The sequence below is a fragment of the Nelumbo nucifera genome, chromosome 1, assembly GCF_055504915.1.
Source record: "Nelumbo nucifera cultivar China Antique chromosome 1, China Antique-T2T, whole genome shotgun sequence".
NCBI classification, from domain to species: domain Eukaryota; kingdom Viridiplantae; phylum Streptophyta; class Magnoliopsida; order Proteales; family Nelumbonaceae; genus Nelumbo; species Nelumbo nucifera.
Window position 1 is genome coordinate 183,327,999 of NC_142649.1, and position 17,609 is coordinate 183,345,607.

At 40.0% G+C, this 17,609-nt stretch overlaps 1 protein-coding gene across 1 annotated transcript in view; it reads left to right on the forward strand.

The window, feature by feature from the left end:
• Positions 1-17,609, forward strand: part of LOC104595990 (uncharacterized) — a 49,592-nt gene that overhangs the window by 16,230 nt on the left and 15,753 nt on the right. Inside the window, exons 4-5 of the mRNA XM_010256948.3 lie at positions 4,521-4,676; positions 5,415-5,656. Of these exons, the coding sequence (XP_010255250.1) occupies positions 4,521-4,676; positions 5,415-5,656 (398 nt within the window). The remainder of the gene's footprint in view (positions 1-4,520; positions 4,677-5,414; positions 5,657-17,609) is intronic.

Here is a 17,609-nt window from a genome sequence, read left to right on the forward strand (position 1 = left end):
TGCACTTTCTAATAAGGAGTGGAGAAAAGCCATGAGAGTGGAAATGGAGGCATTAGAAAAAAACAACACATGGGAAGTTGTGGATCTACCAAGAAACAAGAAGACGGTAGGTTGTAAATGGGTGTTCACAATTAAGTACAAATCTGATGGGTCATTAGAAAGGTACAAAGCACGCCTGGTAGCCAAGGGATATACACAGACTTATGGGGTAGATTATCAGGAGACTTTTGCCCCAGTAGCTAAAATGAATACAGTAAGGGTGTTACTGTCGTTGGCTGCTAACTATAATTGGGATTTGCAACAGTTTGATGTAAAAAATGCATTTTTCCATGGTGATCTAGAAGAGGAGATATACATGGACATTCCATCGGGTTTTGGAGAAGGCATTAAAGGGAACAAAGTTTGTCGGTTGAAGAAAGCACTATACGGTCTCAAACAATCTCCGAGAGCATGGTTTGGAAGGTTTATGAAGGTAATGCTGAGTACAGGTTACAAGCAAAGTCAAGGTGACCACACATTGTTTATCAAACACACAGCCTCAGGGGGAGTTACTGCACTATTAGTCTATGTGGATGATATAATCGTTACTGGGAATGATAAAAAGGAGAAGGAAGCATTGAAAAACTGCCTTGCTAGAGAATTTGAGATAAAAGACTTGGGGAGACTAAAGTATTTTCTCAGAATTGAAGTTGCACATTCTAAACAAGGCATCTTTATCTCTCAACAAAAGTATGTTGTTGATCTTTTGAGAGAAACAGGAAATATGGCATGTAAACCAGCTTCCACGCCTATAGATCCCAATCATAAACTTGGAGAAGCCCACGAGAATGCAAGTTTAGACAAGGAGATGTTCCAAAGACTAGTTGAAAAACTCATTTATCTTGCACATACACGACCGGATATTGCATATGCTGTAAGTGTAATAAGTCAGTTTATGCATAATCCTAAAGAAGTTCATCTGCAGGCTGCTCATCGAATTCTGCACTATTTGAAAGCCAATCCAGGAAAAGGAATTTTATTCAGAAGAAATGGAGGACTGACTCTTGAAGCATATACAGATGTCGATTATGCAGGATCTCTAGTAGATAGACGGTTCACTTCTGGTTACTATACCTTCTTAGGAGGAAACTTAGTCACTTGGAGGAGTAAGAAGCAAAATGTAGTGGCTCAGTCAAGTGCAGAGGCAGAATTCAGGGCTATGGCACAAGGAATGTGTGAATTACTCTGGTTGAAGATAATTTTAGAAGACCTGAAGATTCCACGAGAAGAGCCTATGAAACTATATTGTGACAACAAGTCAGCCATCAATATTGCTCACAATCCTGTTCAACATGATAGGACGAAGCACATCGAAATTGACCGACACTTTATAAAAGAGAAACTGGACAGCAAGTTGATTTGCACTCCCTATGTGTCTACAAAAGGACAACTGGCCGATGTACTTACTAAAGGGCTCAATAGTACAAACTTTCGGAGAATTATAGCCAAGCTGGGAATGGAGGTTCTCTATTCACCAGCTTGAGGGGGAGTGTTGGAAAACGTGGGGTTATTGGTTCAGATCTGAAAATAGAATTGTATATATTCCTAGGATTGTGGAAGGATTGATTTAGAAAGTTTTTTCTTTCTATTTCTTTCTTTCTATTTTTGTACTTTCTATTTTCTCTTCTTTCTATTTTCTTCTTTCTATTTTCTTCTTTCTATTTTCTTTTCTTTCTATTTTTCTTTCTTTCTATTTTTCTTTCTTTCTATTTATTGCAGCAACTTACTGTATAAATATGCCCATTGGCAATAGAATGAAACATATCAGTATTCTACCATTCCAAAACAATGAGTGAAATGGATGTTGCATCTCATTTAGTTTTCTGGGCGTATGTGTACTTGATATACAAAAGGGATGTTATTTATTATATTCATATCTCTTTCTCTCATGTGTAGTATTGCACTTTTACATATAAAAAGACATTAATTTACGCATTTATAAAATCATGAAAATATTGAAGATTTTAAAAGAATTGTTGTTTTTATTAAATTTAAATTGAAATAACAAAAGAGAGAATATTATGAAATATCAAGTTTTCTAGCTATATGCCTATATCCTGTATTCCTAGATTTCATGTTGAAACAATCTCAAGACTATGGTCCATGTCACCACATGGGTAGAATGGGCAGTGTGTTTAAGTTGTTCATAGGATCTATAGAGAGATATTTAAAGATTTCCTTGCCTGAAAGCATTCTAAACTTTTAAAAGTCAAGATATATTCCTAGAACTGATGATGTCATCTTATTCCTAGAAGCCAATTTGGAGTACACTTCAAATGTGAAAAGAGTGCTCCAGTGTTTTGAACTAGTAATAAACCAAATTGAAGGGTCCTTGATGGAAAGTTTCAAGGAAACTCTGAATTGTCGAGTGGAAAATCTCCCCCTTTTTTATTTGGGCATGCCACTAGGAGGTAACCCAAAAAATTCAAGCTTTTGGGAACCTATGGTGGAAAAGTGTGAAAAGAAGTTAGCTACTTGGAAAAGCTGCTACCTATCAAAAGGGAGTAGAATCACTCTTATTAAGGCCTCCCTTGCGAACATGCCTGTCTATTTCCTATCAGTATTTCAGATCTCTGCAAGAATCAGATCATAGATCGAGAAAATCCAAAGAGGTTTCCTTTGGGAAGGTGGTGTCAGGAAAGTGCATCTAGTTAATTGGAATCAGGTCTGTAAACCAAAAGAGGCTGGAGGATTAGGAATCGGGCATTTAAAAGAGAAAAACAATGCTCTTCTTGGAGTGGAGATTCCCCATGGATCAAATTCTCTCTGGGCAACTATCATCACCAGCAAGTATGGGTTAAATGCAAATGGTTGGGACTGCAATCTCCGATCAAACTGATCAGCTCTCTCTAATCCCTGGAAAGATATTTCTGCTATTCACAACCTCTTTTTTCCTTTCATTAGATACAAGGTAGGTAACAGTAATAGAATAAAATTCTGGACGGATTTGTGGTGGAGCAACTCAACATTAGCAGATCTGTATCCCAGGCTCTACAACCTTACTATAAATAAGGGTGCAACCATCTCCCAGTGCCTTCCCATATCCAGCAATGAAAGAAACCTAAACCTGAACTTCAGAAGACCCTTAAGGGATCCGGAGATCAGTGAGCTAATTGAACTCCTCCTTTCTCTTAGTGAAGCCTACATCTCCTTAAATTCCCACGATTCCCGAGTCTGGAAACCCCACCCTGGAGGTGAGTTCTCATCCAAGTCTTTCTTCGAAGCTCTGGTTGCAGATACTAGAGACAGTGATTTCCCTCACAAGAAGATCTAGTGCAAGGTTATACCCTCAAGAGTGAGTTTCTTTGTTTGGGAGGCTTGTCTGCTGTGAGTGAACAACACTTGTGAGTTAACTGCAGAAGAAAAATCTTGGAAGACTCTATATCTCCCCTCACGCCTGTACACTATGCTTATGTGAAGGAGAGACAACAGACCACCTCTTCATACACTGCCAGGTAGCTAGCAGCATCTGGAACTTCTTTCTTCAGTTAGTCGGCTTCAGTTGGGTGGCTCCTAAGCATCTGCAGGATCTGATTTCTCAGTGGCAAGGAATAGGTCTGAGCAAGAGAGGTAAGACCTATTGGTTGATAATACTGCATGCTGTTCTTTGGGGAATTTGGGAGGAAAGAAACAATCGGCTGTTTGAAAATTGGTCAAATCTAAAGGTGAACTGATCAGCCACATCAACCACTACTGCAACTTGTGGGCCTCTAGTTCAGAGGAGTTTACAGGAGTTAGTATCAATGATCTCAGCAGAAACATATGTAACTTCCTGGTTTCTTCCCCTCCTACCCCACTCTCTACCAGAGCCCCTTTAGATAGAAGGGAAGGAATCTGGACTCTCAGCTTTGATGGAAGTGCTTATGGTAACCCCGGAGCTGCTGGCATTGGAGGAATTCTAAGAGATGAGAATGGCCGCACATGCTGGGTTTATAGTGGTCCGATTGGGATAGCTGACTCAACAAAGGCAGAAGTGTTAGCAACTCTAACAGGGATTCGCCTAGTCAGCAAACTGGGTATCCAAAGCTTCTCAATTGAAGGTGACTCAGCCAATACTATAAGATGGTTGGAGCAATAGGAAACTGGACTTCGGAGACTTAGTCACTTCCTATCAGAGGCAAGGGACCTCCTGGCTCCTTTGAATGTTTCTCTAACCTGGATCCCAAGGGAACTAAATGTAATGGTCTAGCAAAACTAGGAGTTATTCTAGAGACTCTGTACTGTGATTCCTGCCCTCCTGTGTAATACTCAGGGGTCTCGCCCCTCTTTTGTATTTGTACACACTCTTGTGTACCTCTCCTTTCTTCAATAAAGTTAACTTTTCTCAAAAAAAAAAAAAAAATAAAAGATACATTTCTAGTTTCTATATATGTGGCATGGATGCTTTAATGCAAGACGAAAAATTCTTTTTTCTTTTTTTTTTTTTTCAATTCTATATTGCTAGTATTGATGTTTTGTTCTTGATTTTTTTTTTTTTGTAGCTGTAAATTATGTTGCTATTTCAGAGGCTCTTGGTGTCACTCCATCAGTTTTAGCTGCGGGACTTGCTGCAGACAATGTTATCTGTGCAATATATTTTACATCGCTTTTTGCTTTAGCATCTAATATACCTCCTGAGGCCTCAAAATCAACTGAAGGTATGTGCTTCTTTTCTTGTTATTGTTTCTATTGACTGTAGATCTAAAAGTCATCTTTCAGTATTCAAGAGCTCCTTCAATCCAATATATAATCTCTGTTTTTTAAATACCGCTCCGGATCTCCTTTGGTTTTCTATGTGGTGCAACTTGTTAGTCAGATACTGGGTGCCTGAAGGTGTCTGAAAGTGTTAGCCCTTTCAACTCAAAGGCTGTGTTTTTGTCAATGGTGAAAATAGAACGAGGTATAGGGGCAATTCACTAGTTCCAGAATGCAGAAGGGAATTTAGAAATTAGTAGATTTTAAACCCATGAATTCTGCCCATTAGTGGATTCCAAAATAGTGGGGTCATTTAAATTTGGATCAATTGGACAGAGCAGAATTTAATTCTATTTTTATCCTGTGACCAATCACATCCTAAGCTTATTTTGCCTGCCTTGAAATTGTTGTTTGCCATCTGTTTAGATCTTCTATTGCTAAATCCTGTTCTTGGGAACTTGTAATGTTTCGCTTTGTTGCCTAGATAGTAAGTCTGTGGCCTTTGTTCTTTTTCCTTTTAATCCTCTACTCATATTATGTGGAAGTAGCTATTTGCTAAGTATTTTTCTTTTCTAATTTGAGGGTATGGATAGACCAACCATCAATTTTGATGGCGTTAAACATAAAAGAACAAGCTCTTGAAGTATCTTATTGTATCATTATAAGAAATTTCCTCTGAAGAAAGCTTTTATTTTTGTCAGATGGTGTAATAGATGCAAAATCTGAACCTGGGAACAAGCTACCTGTGCTACAGACTGCCATTGCTATAGCAGTATCCTTTTCCATCTGCAAGACTGCCACTTATCTCACAAAACTGTTGGGAATCCAAGGAGGGAGCCTTCCATGCATAACAGCATTAGTAGTAATATTGGCAACCATATTTCCAGCTCAATTTGGCTACCTTGCACCTGCTGGTGAGGCTGTTGCTCTAATCTTGATGCAGGTAAATGCAAAACAAAATGAAAAAAGAAATCCAAGTATTTTTGTCAAAGTCAATTTATATCATGTTAGTTTCACTTTATTCTCTAATAGGGGTACGTCCTTGATTTTATGTGGCCTTATTAGGTTCTGTTGCGAAATATAGAGGGAGAAAAGAAGATTTTCTTTATTGATGATAAAAACATATTGAGCATACACCTTAAATAAGAAAAGATAGGAAAGACAAAACCTCTAGAATTTCTCTCAATCAGGGATTGACTAAATCTTTCCCTTAATCCTAGGATATGACTTTCCTAAATTTATTCAAATCCAATCTTTCCTAAATTTATTCAAATCAAATCATATCTTTCTTAATTTGCCGACACTCCCCCTCGAGTTGGTGCAAAGATATCTATCATGCCCAACTTGCTAACTTGAAGTTCAAATGGCTGTCTCAACAAGCCCTTAGTCAAAACATCTGCAACTTGCTGCGTGGTTGGTACAAACGGAGTGCAGATTATTCCTTCTTCAAGCTTCTCCTTTATAAAGTGTCTGTCAATCTCAACATGTTTAGTCCTGTCATGTAGAACCGGATTATGAGCAATGCTGATAGCTGCCTTGTTATCACAATATAGTTTCATAGGAAAGCTCACTGGTATCTTAAGATCTGTTAGCACCCTCTTTAGCCAAAGAACCTCACACACTCCTTGATCCATTGATCTGAATTCAGCCTCAGCACTACTCCTAGCAACTACACTTTGCTTCTTGCTTCTCCAAGTAACTAAATTACCCCAAAGAAATGTGCAGTACCCCAAAGTTGACCTTCTATCAGTGATTGAGCCTGCCCAGTCCGCATCTGTATACACCTCAACCCCTCTCTTCTCATTTTTCTTGAAGAAGAGTCATTTTCTTGGTGTGCCTTTTAGTTACTTAAGAATTTGATACACAGCTTCAAGATGTTCTTCATACGGGGTGTGCATAAATTGACTCACCATACTCGCAGCGAAGGCAATATCAGGACGTGTATGTGACAAGTAAATCAATCTTCCTACTAGCCTTTGGTATCTTCCTGTATCTACTGGAACCCCATCTTTAACTTCTCCAAGTTTAGTATTAACTTCTATCGGAGTGCCTAAAGGTTTGCATCCACTCATTCCAGTTTCTTTCAAGAGATCTAAAATATATTTTTGTTGCGAAACCACAATGCCCTTCTTTGATCTTGCCACTTCCATTCCAAGAAAGTACCTTAGCTGGCCTAAGTCTTTAATCTCGAATTCCTTGGCTAAGCTCTGCTTTAGTCTGCTCATCTCTTCAATATCGTCTTCAGTCAAGATTATGTCATCAACATAGACAATCAGAACCGAAACCTTGTCTTTGGTGGATCTTTTTGTGAAAAGAGTATGATCAGATTGTCCTTGACTATATCCTTGACTTTTAACGAACCTTGTGAATCTTTCAAACCAGGCTTTGGGAGACTGTTTAAGTCCATATAGAGATTTTTTTAGCTTGCATACCTTAGTTCCAAACTTCTCTGTGAAACCAGGTGGAGGCTCCATATATACTTCTTCTTCCAAGTCTCCATTCAAAAAGGCATTCTTCACATCCAGCTGATTCAGTGGCTAGTCAAGATTAGCTGTAACAGATAAGAGTACGTGAACTGTATTTAGCTTCGCCACTAGAGAAAAGGTCTCAGAGTAGTCTACTCCATATGTCTGAGTAAAGCCTTTAGCTACTAGGCGAGCCTTGTATCTCTCCAAGGATCCATCTGAGTTGTACTTCAGAGTGAACACCCATTTACAACCAACAACTGTCTTTCTATTCGGCAGGCTCACTTTCTCCCAAGTAGCATTCTTTTCCAAAGCTCTCATCTCCTCAAAAACAATTTCTTTCCACTCTGGAACATTTAGAGCCTCCTGGATACTGTTAGGAATGGATACACTAGACACTTGTGAAATAAAGGCACAATATGAAGGTGAAATATTTTTGTAAGATACAAAATTTGACAGAAGATGTTTTGTACAAGACCTAACACCTTTCCTAAGAGCAATGGAAAGATCAAGCTGACTGGAAGAATTAGAATTACCTGGAGGAATATTTTTAGGGATTTTTGGAGAATTATCATGAATTTCATGGTCCAACCTCAGATCAGATTCTTGTTGATGCTGCGGAATAGTGCCTCTCCTTTTCTGTGCTAGATATTCCCTTGAATATACAAGGCCTTTATACTGTTTCGCACACATCTCTGTTGTTTCAGCTTTTTCATTTTGAGACGACATCACCAAAGGTTGTCATTTTCAATATTTAATTCATTTGTTTCCACTAATTTTGCATTTTTTGCCTCACTTTCTTTCGGTGACTGGTTGTGAGGAACATCATTATGGACAAATTCAAACATTAAATCAGAACCATCTAAAAAACCATCTTCACTAGTGTTGCTCTCCCCTGAAGATGGGAGTTGCTGTAGTACGAGGTTCCTTCAAAGAATGTGACATCCATAGTCACAAACATCCTTTTCAAAACTGGATCAAGGCATTTGTAACCTCTTTGATTAGTGGGATAGCCTACAAAATTACATTTATGTGCTTTTGGATAAAGTTTTGAACGTTTAGGATCATGGTTATGAACAAAGGCCACACTTCCAAAAATTTTTAAGGGAATGTTTGTCACCAGCCGAGAGTTTGGAAAACAGTCAATGAAAACCTGTATGGGTCTTTTAAAATCCAAAATTCATGTAGGCAATCTGTTAATCAAATAAGTGGCTGTTAAAACAGCTTCTCCCCAAAGATACTTAGGAACCTTAGTTTGAAAACTTAGGGCTCTAACAACTTCAAGGAGATGTTTGTTTTTCCTTTCAGCCACCCCATTTTGTTGAAGTGTATTATTACACGAACTTTGGTGTACAATTCCTTTCTCAGCAAAAAAATTCCCTAACACATTGTTAAAAAATTCCTTTCCATTATCACTTCGAAAAATTTTAATTTGAGTATGAAATTGTGTTTGAACGATGTTATAGAAATTTTTGAACATAGTTTCAGCATCAGATTTCTCTTTTAAAAGGAAAACCCAACTTACCCTAGTATGATCATCAATAAAAGTAATGAACCAACGTTTTTCAGAAAGAGTTGTTACTCTAGAAGGGCCCCAAACATCACTGTGAATCATGGTAAATGGTTTTGATTTTTTATATGGTTGAGACTGAAAAACAACACGATGATGTTTTGCTAATTCACAAGATTCACACTTGAAAACTGAATGATTTTTATTCATGAATAACTTGGGAAATAGATGCTTTAAATATTGAAAGCTAGGATGTCCTAATCGATAATGCCATAACAAAACTTCATCATCACTAGAAACAGAGATAGAGCTGAAACAAGTCTGTCGGTCTTGCCTTCCAAAGGTAGATCCTTTATTAAAGAGGTAGAGACCACCATCCTGTTTAGCACCCCCAATCATCTTCCCCGAGGTTAAATCCTGAAATTCACAACAAGAAGACCAAAAATTAACTCGACAATTATGATCAAGGGTTAGTTTGCTGACTGATAAAAGATTGTATGATAAGTTAGGAACATGCAAAACATCTTTGAGGTTTAGAGAAGGAGAAATAGATACAATTCCTTTCCCAGCAATAGTAGCAAAGGAACCATTTGCAATCTTAACCTTTTGATTCCTTGCACAGGGTGTATATGAAGAAAAGAATTGCGAAGTGCCGGTCATATGATCAGTGGCACCTGAATCTAGTATCCAGGAGCCATTAGATTTGGTACAAGCAATGGCTGTGGTGAAAAAATTACCTGACTGAGCTAGAGAATAGGATGGGTTAGAATTTCTTAACGATTGAGATTGAAACATTTTATATAAGTGCTCTATTTGTTCCTTTGTGAAAGGAAGAGACTCTTGAGGATGATTGCTGCCCTGGATCCAAGTTGCTTACTTGAAGTGCGCGGACATCTCCCCCTGACTTGTTGTCACTGCCTGATTTTTTCTTCCAACCCGCCGATTTCCCATGCAGCTTCCAGCAGGTTTCTCGAGTATGCCATGGCTTTTTACAATGATCACACCAAGGCCTCTGCTTTCCTCCTCGTTTATCTCCATCTAAGTTTGCACCTCGAGCCACAAGAGCGGACCCTTCATTCTCTGATTTTGTTTCACTAACATTCTTCAACATTACTTGCTGCCGTGCTTCTTCTCTACGCACTTCTGAAAGAACCTCTCTTATAGTAGGCAAGGGCTTTCGTCCTAAGATACGTCCTTGAACCTCATCAAGTTCTTTATTCAAACCAGCCAAGAAGACAAAAACCCAACCTCTTTCTATCTTCTTTTTGTATCGAGCACTGTCATTGGGACTTTCCCATTCTTCTTCTTCAAATAAATCCAACTTCTGCCAAACAGCCATCATCTCATTATAATAAGCTGTTACTTCACATTCACCATGTTGCATCTTCCACATTCGGGTATTCAGTTCGAACAGTTGTGAATGATTGTCCAAATCTGAATAGGTTTCCCTAACAACTTCCCACACATCGCGAGCCGTCGGCAGAAACATGAATGGTTTTCCAACCACAGGATTCATAGAGTTGATCAACCAGGCGGTAACCATAGAATTTTCAGAACACCACTGCCTGTACTTTGGATCATCAGTGGCTGGCGGTTTCACTTCGCCATTCAAATAGCCGAGTTTCCCTTTGCCGTCAATCACCAACCACTCAAGATAATTTTTTCCATTCAATTTGTGAATGGTAATCTGAAGGGAATTCTCAGAAAGAGAAATAGCAGCTGGTTGAATACCTCCCTCCGAAGACGTCACACCACTGGTAGCATCCGAAGATGCTGAACCTGAGCCAACCATGGTGGCTTTAAAATTCATAATCGAACCCTAAAGCTCTGATACAATGTTGCGAAATATAGAGGGAGAAAAGAAGAAGATTTTCTTTATTGATGATAAAAACATATTGAGCATACACCTTAAATAAGAAAAGATAGGAAAGACAAAACCCCTAGAATTTCTCTCAATCAGGGATTGACTAAATCTTTCCCTTAATCCTAGGATATGACTTTCCTAAATTTATCCAAATCCAATCTTTCCTAAATTTATTCAAATCAAATCATATCTTTCTTAATTTGTCGCAAATCCTGTCTTTCTTAATTTGCCGACAGGTTTTTTTCCAGCCTTCATTTTTTTTAGGCCTCACTGTTTCCATATGTTTAGTAGAAGATCAAGACTGTAATCAGTCTTGAATCCTAATAGGTTTTAGGTTTGCAAAACAGAAGAAAAGTGAGAGAAAGGAGAGAGAATAGAAGAGAAACAAGAGAACACAAGTTGTTGAAAGGAGGGACAGATTCTAAACTGATCTGCCGCCGCCACTCTCTTAATATTTATAGGTTATGTTTAGTACATAATGGAAAGGACACATCTGCCCTTAGTACTTACATAATAAATAAAGTAATTAAAAGCTGAAATAAATAACAACTGAATTAACAAACTGACTCAAACTGACACTACTATAACTGAAACAAATAACTACACTACTGTCCTACGAACACAGTGGGGACCACTGCAGTGGGACCCACATCAGTGTTCTCTACACTCCCCCTCAAGTTGGAAGTAGATACCTATCATTCCTAACTTGGATAGGTCTGTCTCTAACTTCTTCCTTAGTACAACCTTGGTGAGGATATCCGCGAGTTGCATATTAGATGTGATGTACAGAAGACACACTTCTTGTGATGTGACCCTTTCTCGCACAAAATGTCGATCAACTTCGATATGTTTAGTTTTGTCATGCTGCACTGGGTTGTGGGCTATATTAATAGCTGCCTGATTATCACAATATAGCATTAAGGGCTTTTCATAGTCAATACCCAACTCTTCAAGTAGTGACCTCAGCCATAAGATTTCAGCCACTCCATTACCATTGACCTATATTCTGCTTCAGCACTGGAGCGGGAAACAACACTCTGCTTCTTACTCCCCCAAGAGACAAGGTTACCTCCCACCAGGGCACAATATCCAGAGGTAGACCTTCTATCATCAACACTTCCAGCCCAATCAGCATCTGTATAGACTTCCACCCTCATGTGATTATTGTTCTTGAGCAATATACCTCTACCCGGGCATCTCTTCAAGTATGCTAATATTCTCTCTGCCGCAAGAAGATGAGAAGTTCTAGGGGAGTGCATGTACTGGCTAACAACACTAACTGCATAGCTGATATCCGGCCGAGTGAGGCAGAGATATAGAAGCTTTCCAACCAACCGTTGAAACATAACTTTGTCTTCAAGAGGCTCCCCACCCTCTGCACTAATCTTGTGATTTTGTTCGATGGGTGTATCAGCCAGCTTAACACCCAACTTTTCAGTTTCCGCCAACAGATCTAGAACATATTTTCTCTAAGAGATAAAAATCCCCTGTTTGGATCTAGCAACCTCAATACCCAAAAAGTACCGTAGTGAACCAAGATCTTTCACCTCAAACTCTTGATGAAGGAGCTGTTTGAGGGACTCAATCTCATGACTGTCATTTCCTATCACCACAATATCATCAACATATACTGCTAGTAGTGTCAGAGAGGACTCCACCCTCTTGATGAATAGTATATGATCTGACTGGGCCTGTACATAACCAAACTTTCCAAGGGCTAATTTGAACCTATCAAGCCAGGCTCTAGGTGACTGCTTCAAACCATACAATGCCTTGTTTAGTCGGCAAACCTTCTTACCTGTCTCTGTATCATAGAATCCAGGAGGCAACTGCATGTAAACCTTTTCTTGTAAGTCTCCATTCAGAAAGGCATTTTTAACATCCATCTGAAATAGGGGCCAAGAATGATTTGCTGCAAGGGATAACAGAACTCGGATGGTGGTCATCTTGGCTACTGGGGCAAAGGTCTCCAAGTAGTCTATACCATAAGTCTGAGTGAACCCCTTTGCAACCAGCCGGGTTTTGTACCTTTCAATAGAGCCATCAGCATTATGCTTCACAGTGAACACCCATCTGCATCCCACCGGTTTCTTTCCTTTTGGTGGGTTAACCAGTGCCCAAGTATTATTCTTCAATAGGGCATCCATTTCGACTTGCATTGCATTATTCCATTTTGGAACTGATAAGGCTTCTTGCACTGTTCTTGGAATAGGGACATCGGCAATGGAAGTGAGATAGGCTCTGAGATGCTGTGAGCTGTAGAAGTGGTGCAATGTCGTTTCCCTTTGTGAATGGCAATAGGGAGATCAAGGTCATCCACAGGAGGGGAAGTGGCAACAGTGAGAGGTATCTCAGTAGGCTCTGGATCTGGAGCCACAGAAGGAACTGGAGCTGGCCGGGACTGCCAAAGACTAGGATCAACCTGCCTGCATCGCCTGTGATAGATTCTCAACTCTGGCTCCCTCTGACCACCCTCACCACTACAACCTTCATTACCCAGTGGAATAGGTCAAGGAACAGCCCCACTTCTACCAGCCCCACTTCCACTCTCACTGCTCTCCCCCTGAGGAAAGAAACTCAAAACAGCCCCACTCTCACTGCTCTCCCCCTGAGGAGAAACCCTAGGATAATAGGGTGTCTCCTCAAAGAAGGTGACATCCATGGAGACAAAACGTTTCCCTGAAACCGGATCATAATAGCAATAACCCTTTTGAGTTTGTGCATAACCAAGGAAAATGCATTTGGAGGCCTTAGGTTCAAACTTGGAATGATGAGGCCCGAGAAGCTGAACGAAACAGGTACAACCAAAGGTTTTAAGGGGAACAATGAACAACTCCTTGTCTGGGTATAGAAGGGAAAAGGGGGTTCTCATATCAAGGACCCGGGAAGGAACTCGATTAATGAGATAAACTGTCGTGAGGATAGCATCACCCCAGAAGTGAATAGGTACATTGGAGGTAAACATAATGCTTCTAGCCACCTCCAAGATATGCCTATTCTTCCTTTTGGCAATGCCGTTCTGCTGTGGTGTATAAGGGCAAGTGCTCTGGTGAATAACTCCATGGCTAAGAAGGTAGGAGGTCAATGGCTGAGCAAAGTATTCCTTTGCATTATCAGATCTAAGGACTTTGATTTTGGTCCCAAACTGACTGAGAACCATCTGATGGAAGTTTTGGGTCAGAGCAGGAACCTCATCCCAAGAATTTATAAGATATACCCAAGAAAAACGGGTATGGTCATCAACAAACAATAGAAAATATCTGTACCCACCCATAGAAGAGATATGATATGGCCCCCAAACATCAGTATGCACAATATCAAAAAAGGAATTACTCTTTTTATTACTTAAAGATTAAGAGGTTCTACAATGTTTGGCAAACTCACAACTCTCACACCTCAACTTTGATAACTCAACAGACTCAAATAAAGCAGGAAACAGACTCTTCAAAGACTTAAAAGACAAATGACCTAATCGGTTATGCTTTGGCATAACCGAACTCACAAACTGAGAAACAAAAGACTTCTTATCCACTGATTCCTCCCGACGAGAACTCTCTCCAAGCAGATAGATCCCGTTTGTCTCATGGCCAGTCCCAATCACCTTCCTCGTCTTCAAATCCTGAAAAACACATCGGTCAGGGAAAAAGGTTACTGAACAGTTCATGTGTTTGGTAATACTACTAACCGAAAGCAGGTTAGTATCAAGCTTAGGAACATGCAAGACAGAAGATAAAGAGATAGTATCCGATAGCTTGATGTCCCCCTTGCCCGAAATGGGAACAAGAGAGCCATCAGCAATGGATACTCTATCTCGGCTAGAGGACAAGTGATAAGAAGTGAACAAAGATGGCAAGCTAGTCATATGGTCAGCTGCACCTGAATTTATTACCCAGCAGTGATCAGTATTACCTGGAGCTGAAGCATGGTAAGCTGAGGCTCGAGTACCTGAATGTGCAAATGCAGATGTGGCAGGAGCTGATGGTGACTGAGATGGCTGAGCTGAACTCCCAACTTTTCCAACTGTATGAGGGCAGCCCGAACAACAGCTAAAGTCTCTAGAGATGTGCCTGATGAGGATGTTGAATCAGTGTTCACTGCCATATGAGCATTACCCTTCTTATTTCTTAGTTTTGCTGGGACCAAGTGAGGATGTAGCTTCCAACAAGTATCTTTTGTGTGCTTGGGTTTCTTGCAATGTTCACATACCAGATCCCGTTTATCTTCCTTCTTCCGGTCCCTTTCTGAGTCACCCCCTAGCTTAGGTTTAATAGCTGTCAAGGCTGGGAAAGAGGGCTGAGGTTGCATCATGACTTTCCTCCTGGTCTCTTCACTATGCACCAGGGAGTATGCTTGAGAAAGGGTCACACTATCTCTTGTCAATATCTATTGTTGCACAATGTCATATTCTAAATTCAAACCAGCCAGAAACTCAAATACCCTATTCGTCTCGACTTGCTTTCTGTGTGTCTGTGCATCTTTGGGACTCTCCCATTCAAGGGTCTCTAGATGGTCAATCTCATGCCACAAGGATTTCAAGGTAGAGAAGTAGACAGAAACTGGCTTCTCTCCTTGTTTAAGGCTGTTCACCTCACACTTCAGTTCATAGGCTCTGACAACATTAAGGGGTTGGGAATATGTTTCTTTCACAACATCCCATATCTCTTTGGTTGTCTTTGCCCACAAGTAATTTCGGCTGATATGTGGCTGCATAGAATTACACAGCCATGCCATAACCAAATAGTTCTCTTGGACCCACTTGGTGTATGTTGGGTCCTCCTTGGAAGGTTCTTTCACATCTCCCAAGAGGTAACCCAGTTTTCCCCTTCCTCCAATAGCCATCATGGCTGATTGAGCCCACTCCAAATAATTTGACCCATCAAATCTCATAGTTGTAATCTGAAACCCGGTTTCAGATACACTACCATAACTGTGGTTTCCAAAACTACTTTCTCCCTGACCCTTAAACTCCATCTTTGATCAAGATTCAGTGTCTACAAACTGTTAGAGCCACTATATCAGAAAACAGAGTCAAACAAGCAAGTCTGGAATCTGATCCGAAACCAACACAAATCTGATCTGATCCGATCTGAAACCAACCCAAATCTGATCTGAAATCAATCGCCTATCACAGTATATGCAAGAAATCAACTCAAATCTGATCTGAAATCAATCGGCATGCACAGTACCAGGCAGCCTATCAATTTGAGATGCTATTTTCTGAAATCACTATTGTGGGGCCCACTGCTGCGAGAGCAAAATTAAGGTTTCAATTGTAGGTCTGAAGTAAGTGCTCAGCTGCACTCTCCAAGCAGTCCGCACAAGTGGGACTTGTCGTAGGGCAATATGAAACCCTAAAAACTAATCACCTTTAAAGAGGGGGGTTCGGCCCAACAGTCAAACCCTAGAAACAAACTTAAACACAGTTCGGCAAGCCAAACCCTAGAAACAAACTTGAACACAGTTCGGCCCCTCTTTCTAGATAGGTCCAACCTATCTTGACTGATTGCAGTCTCTGAAACTCAGTAAAAAAAAAACTTACTTATGTACTTCGGTTTACTGTCTTCTAGGGTTACCTGAACCCTAACCTTCGCTGCCTTTTCCTGATTTCCAACTCTCTGCAAGCCGCGGCAAGTCTTCAACTGCTGCGAACCTCTTCTGGTAATCTCCAAGATTCAGCCACCGAAAACTTCTTCAAAGCTTCCAGCCCTAGCTAGTCCTCATGTGGTCGGCTGGACTAGACACACATGAGAAGCCCTAGATAGGCTCTGATACCAAGTAGAAGATCAAGACTGTAATCAGTCTTGAATCCATATAGGTTTTAGGTTTGCAAAACAGAAGAAAAGTGAGAGAAAGGAGAGAGAATAGAAGAGAAACAAGAGAACACAAGTTGTTGAAAGGAGGGACAGATTCTAAACTGATCTGCCACCGCCACTCTCTTAATATTTATAGGTTATGTTTAGTACATAATGGAAAGGACACATCTGCCCTTAGTACTTACATAATAAATAAAGTAAATAAAAGCTGAAATAAATAACAACTGAATTAACAAACTGACTCAAACTGACACTACTATAACTGAAACAAATAACTACACTGCTGTCCTACGAACACAGTGGGGACCACTGCAGTGGGGCCCACATCAGTGTTCTCTACATGTTTATCTTTTAATTTAGAGTTGGTCGAGTAAGGATAACATAGTCTTTTCATTATAGTTTAAGTAGTGTAGTGATGTGGCAATTCCGTTTTGTTTTGTTTTTTTATTTTTCTTGTCCCATACTTAAGTAGGGGTATATTTGACTTTGTACCCTTATTTTAATATAATAGAGATTATGGTCGACTAGGAGGGTTTAGACTCTCTAGTTTGACAGCTTTCTTCTTCTTCTTCTTCTTCTTCTTCTTTCTCTTTCTCTTTCTCTTTGAATAGGACTTATCTGAACCACTAAAACATGGTATCAGAGCTCTAAATAAAAGAGAGGAAGGCTGTGATCTCAAGTTCCTGGACCTGTGATCTCTTCTCTTCTTCTTTTCTCCTTTTCTCTGAGGTGCAATCTCAGTTACACAGGTAGAAGGCTGCGGCACACCCTTTTTTGGTGATCCAGGATTGCCGCAATCCCCATTACAGGTGTTAGGAAAGTGCGGTAGCCCTAGGTGAGTAGTTCTCAGATTTCTGTCACCATGAGTGACAGCCCAAGTGGTTGTGTGGTGGCGTTTGTTGTGTTACAGACCCTCTACTGAGCAGTTTCAAGAGGGGTTTTTTCTTTGTTTGTGTTTGAATGGTGATGTGAGAAATGGTGTGGTTTAACAGTAGTGGTGTGAGAAATCAGTTTTTATTTTTTATTTTTTATTTTTTATGAAGGAGATGGTCGGATGTGTCTGAATGGTGGTATGTGTTAGTTTTTTATTTTTTATTTTTTTATGGTGGTTAGTTGAGAAAGTGCCAGAAGGTGATGTGCAGATTGCAGCAATGTTGATTGAATAGCAGAAATCCTTTTTGTTGGTTTATAATTCAGAACTAGGAGAAATCTAGTGTATTGAGAATATAATGGCAGCAACCGGA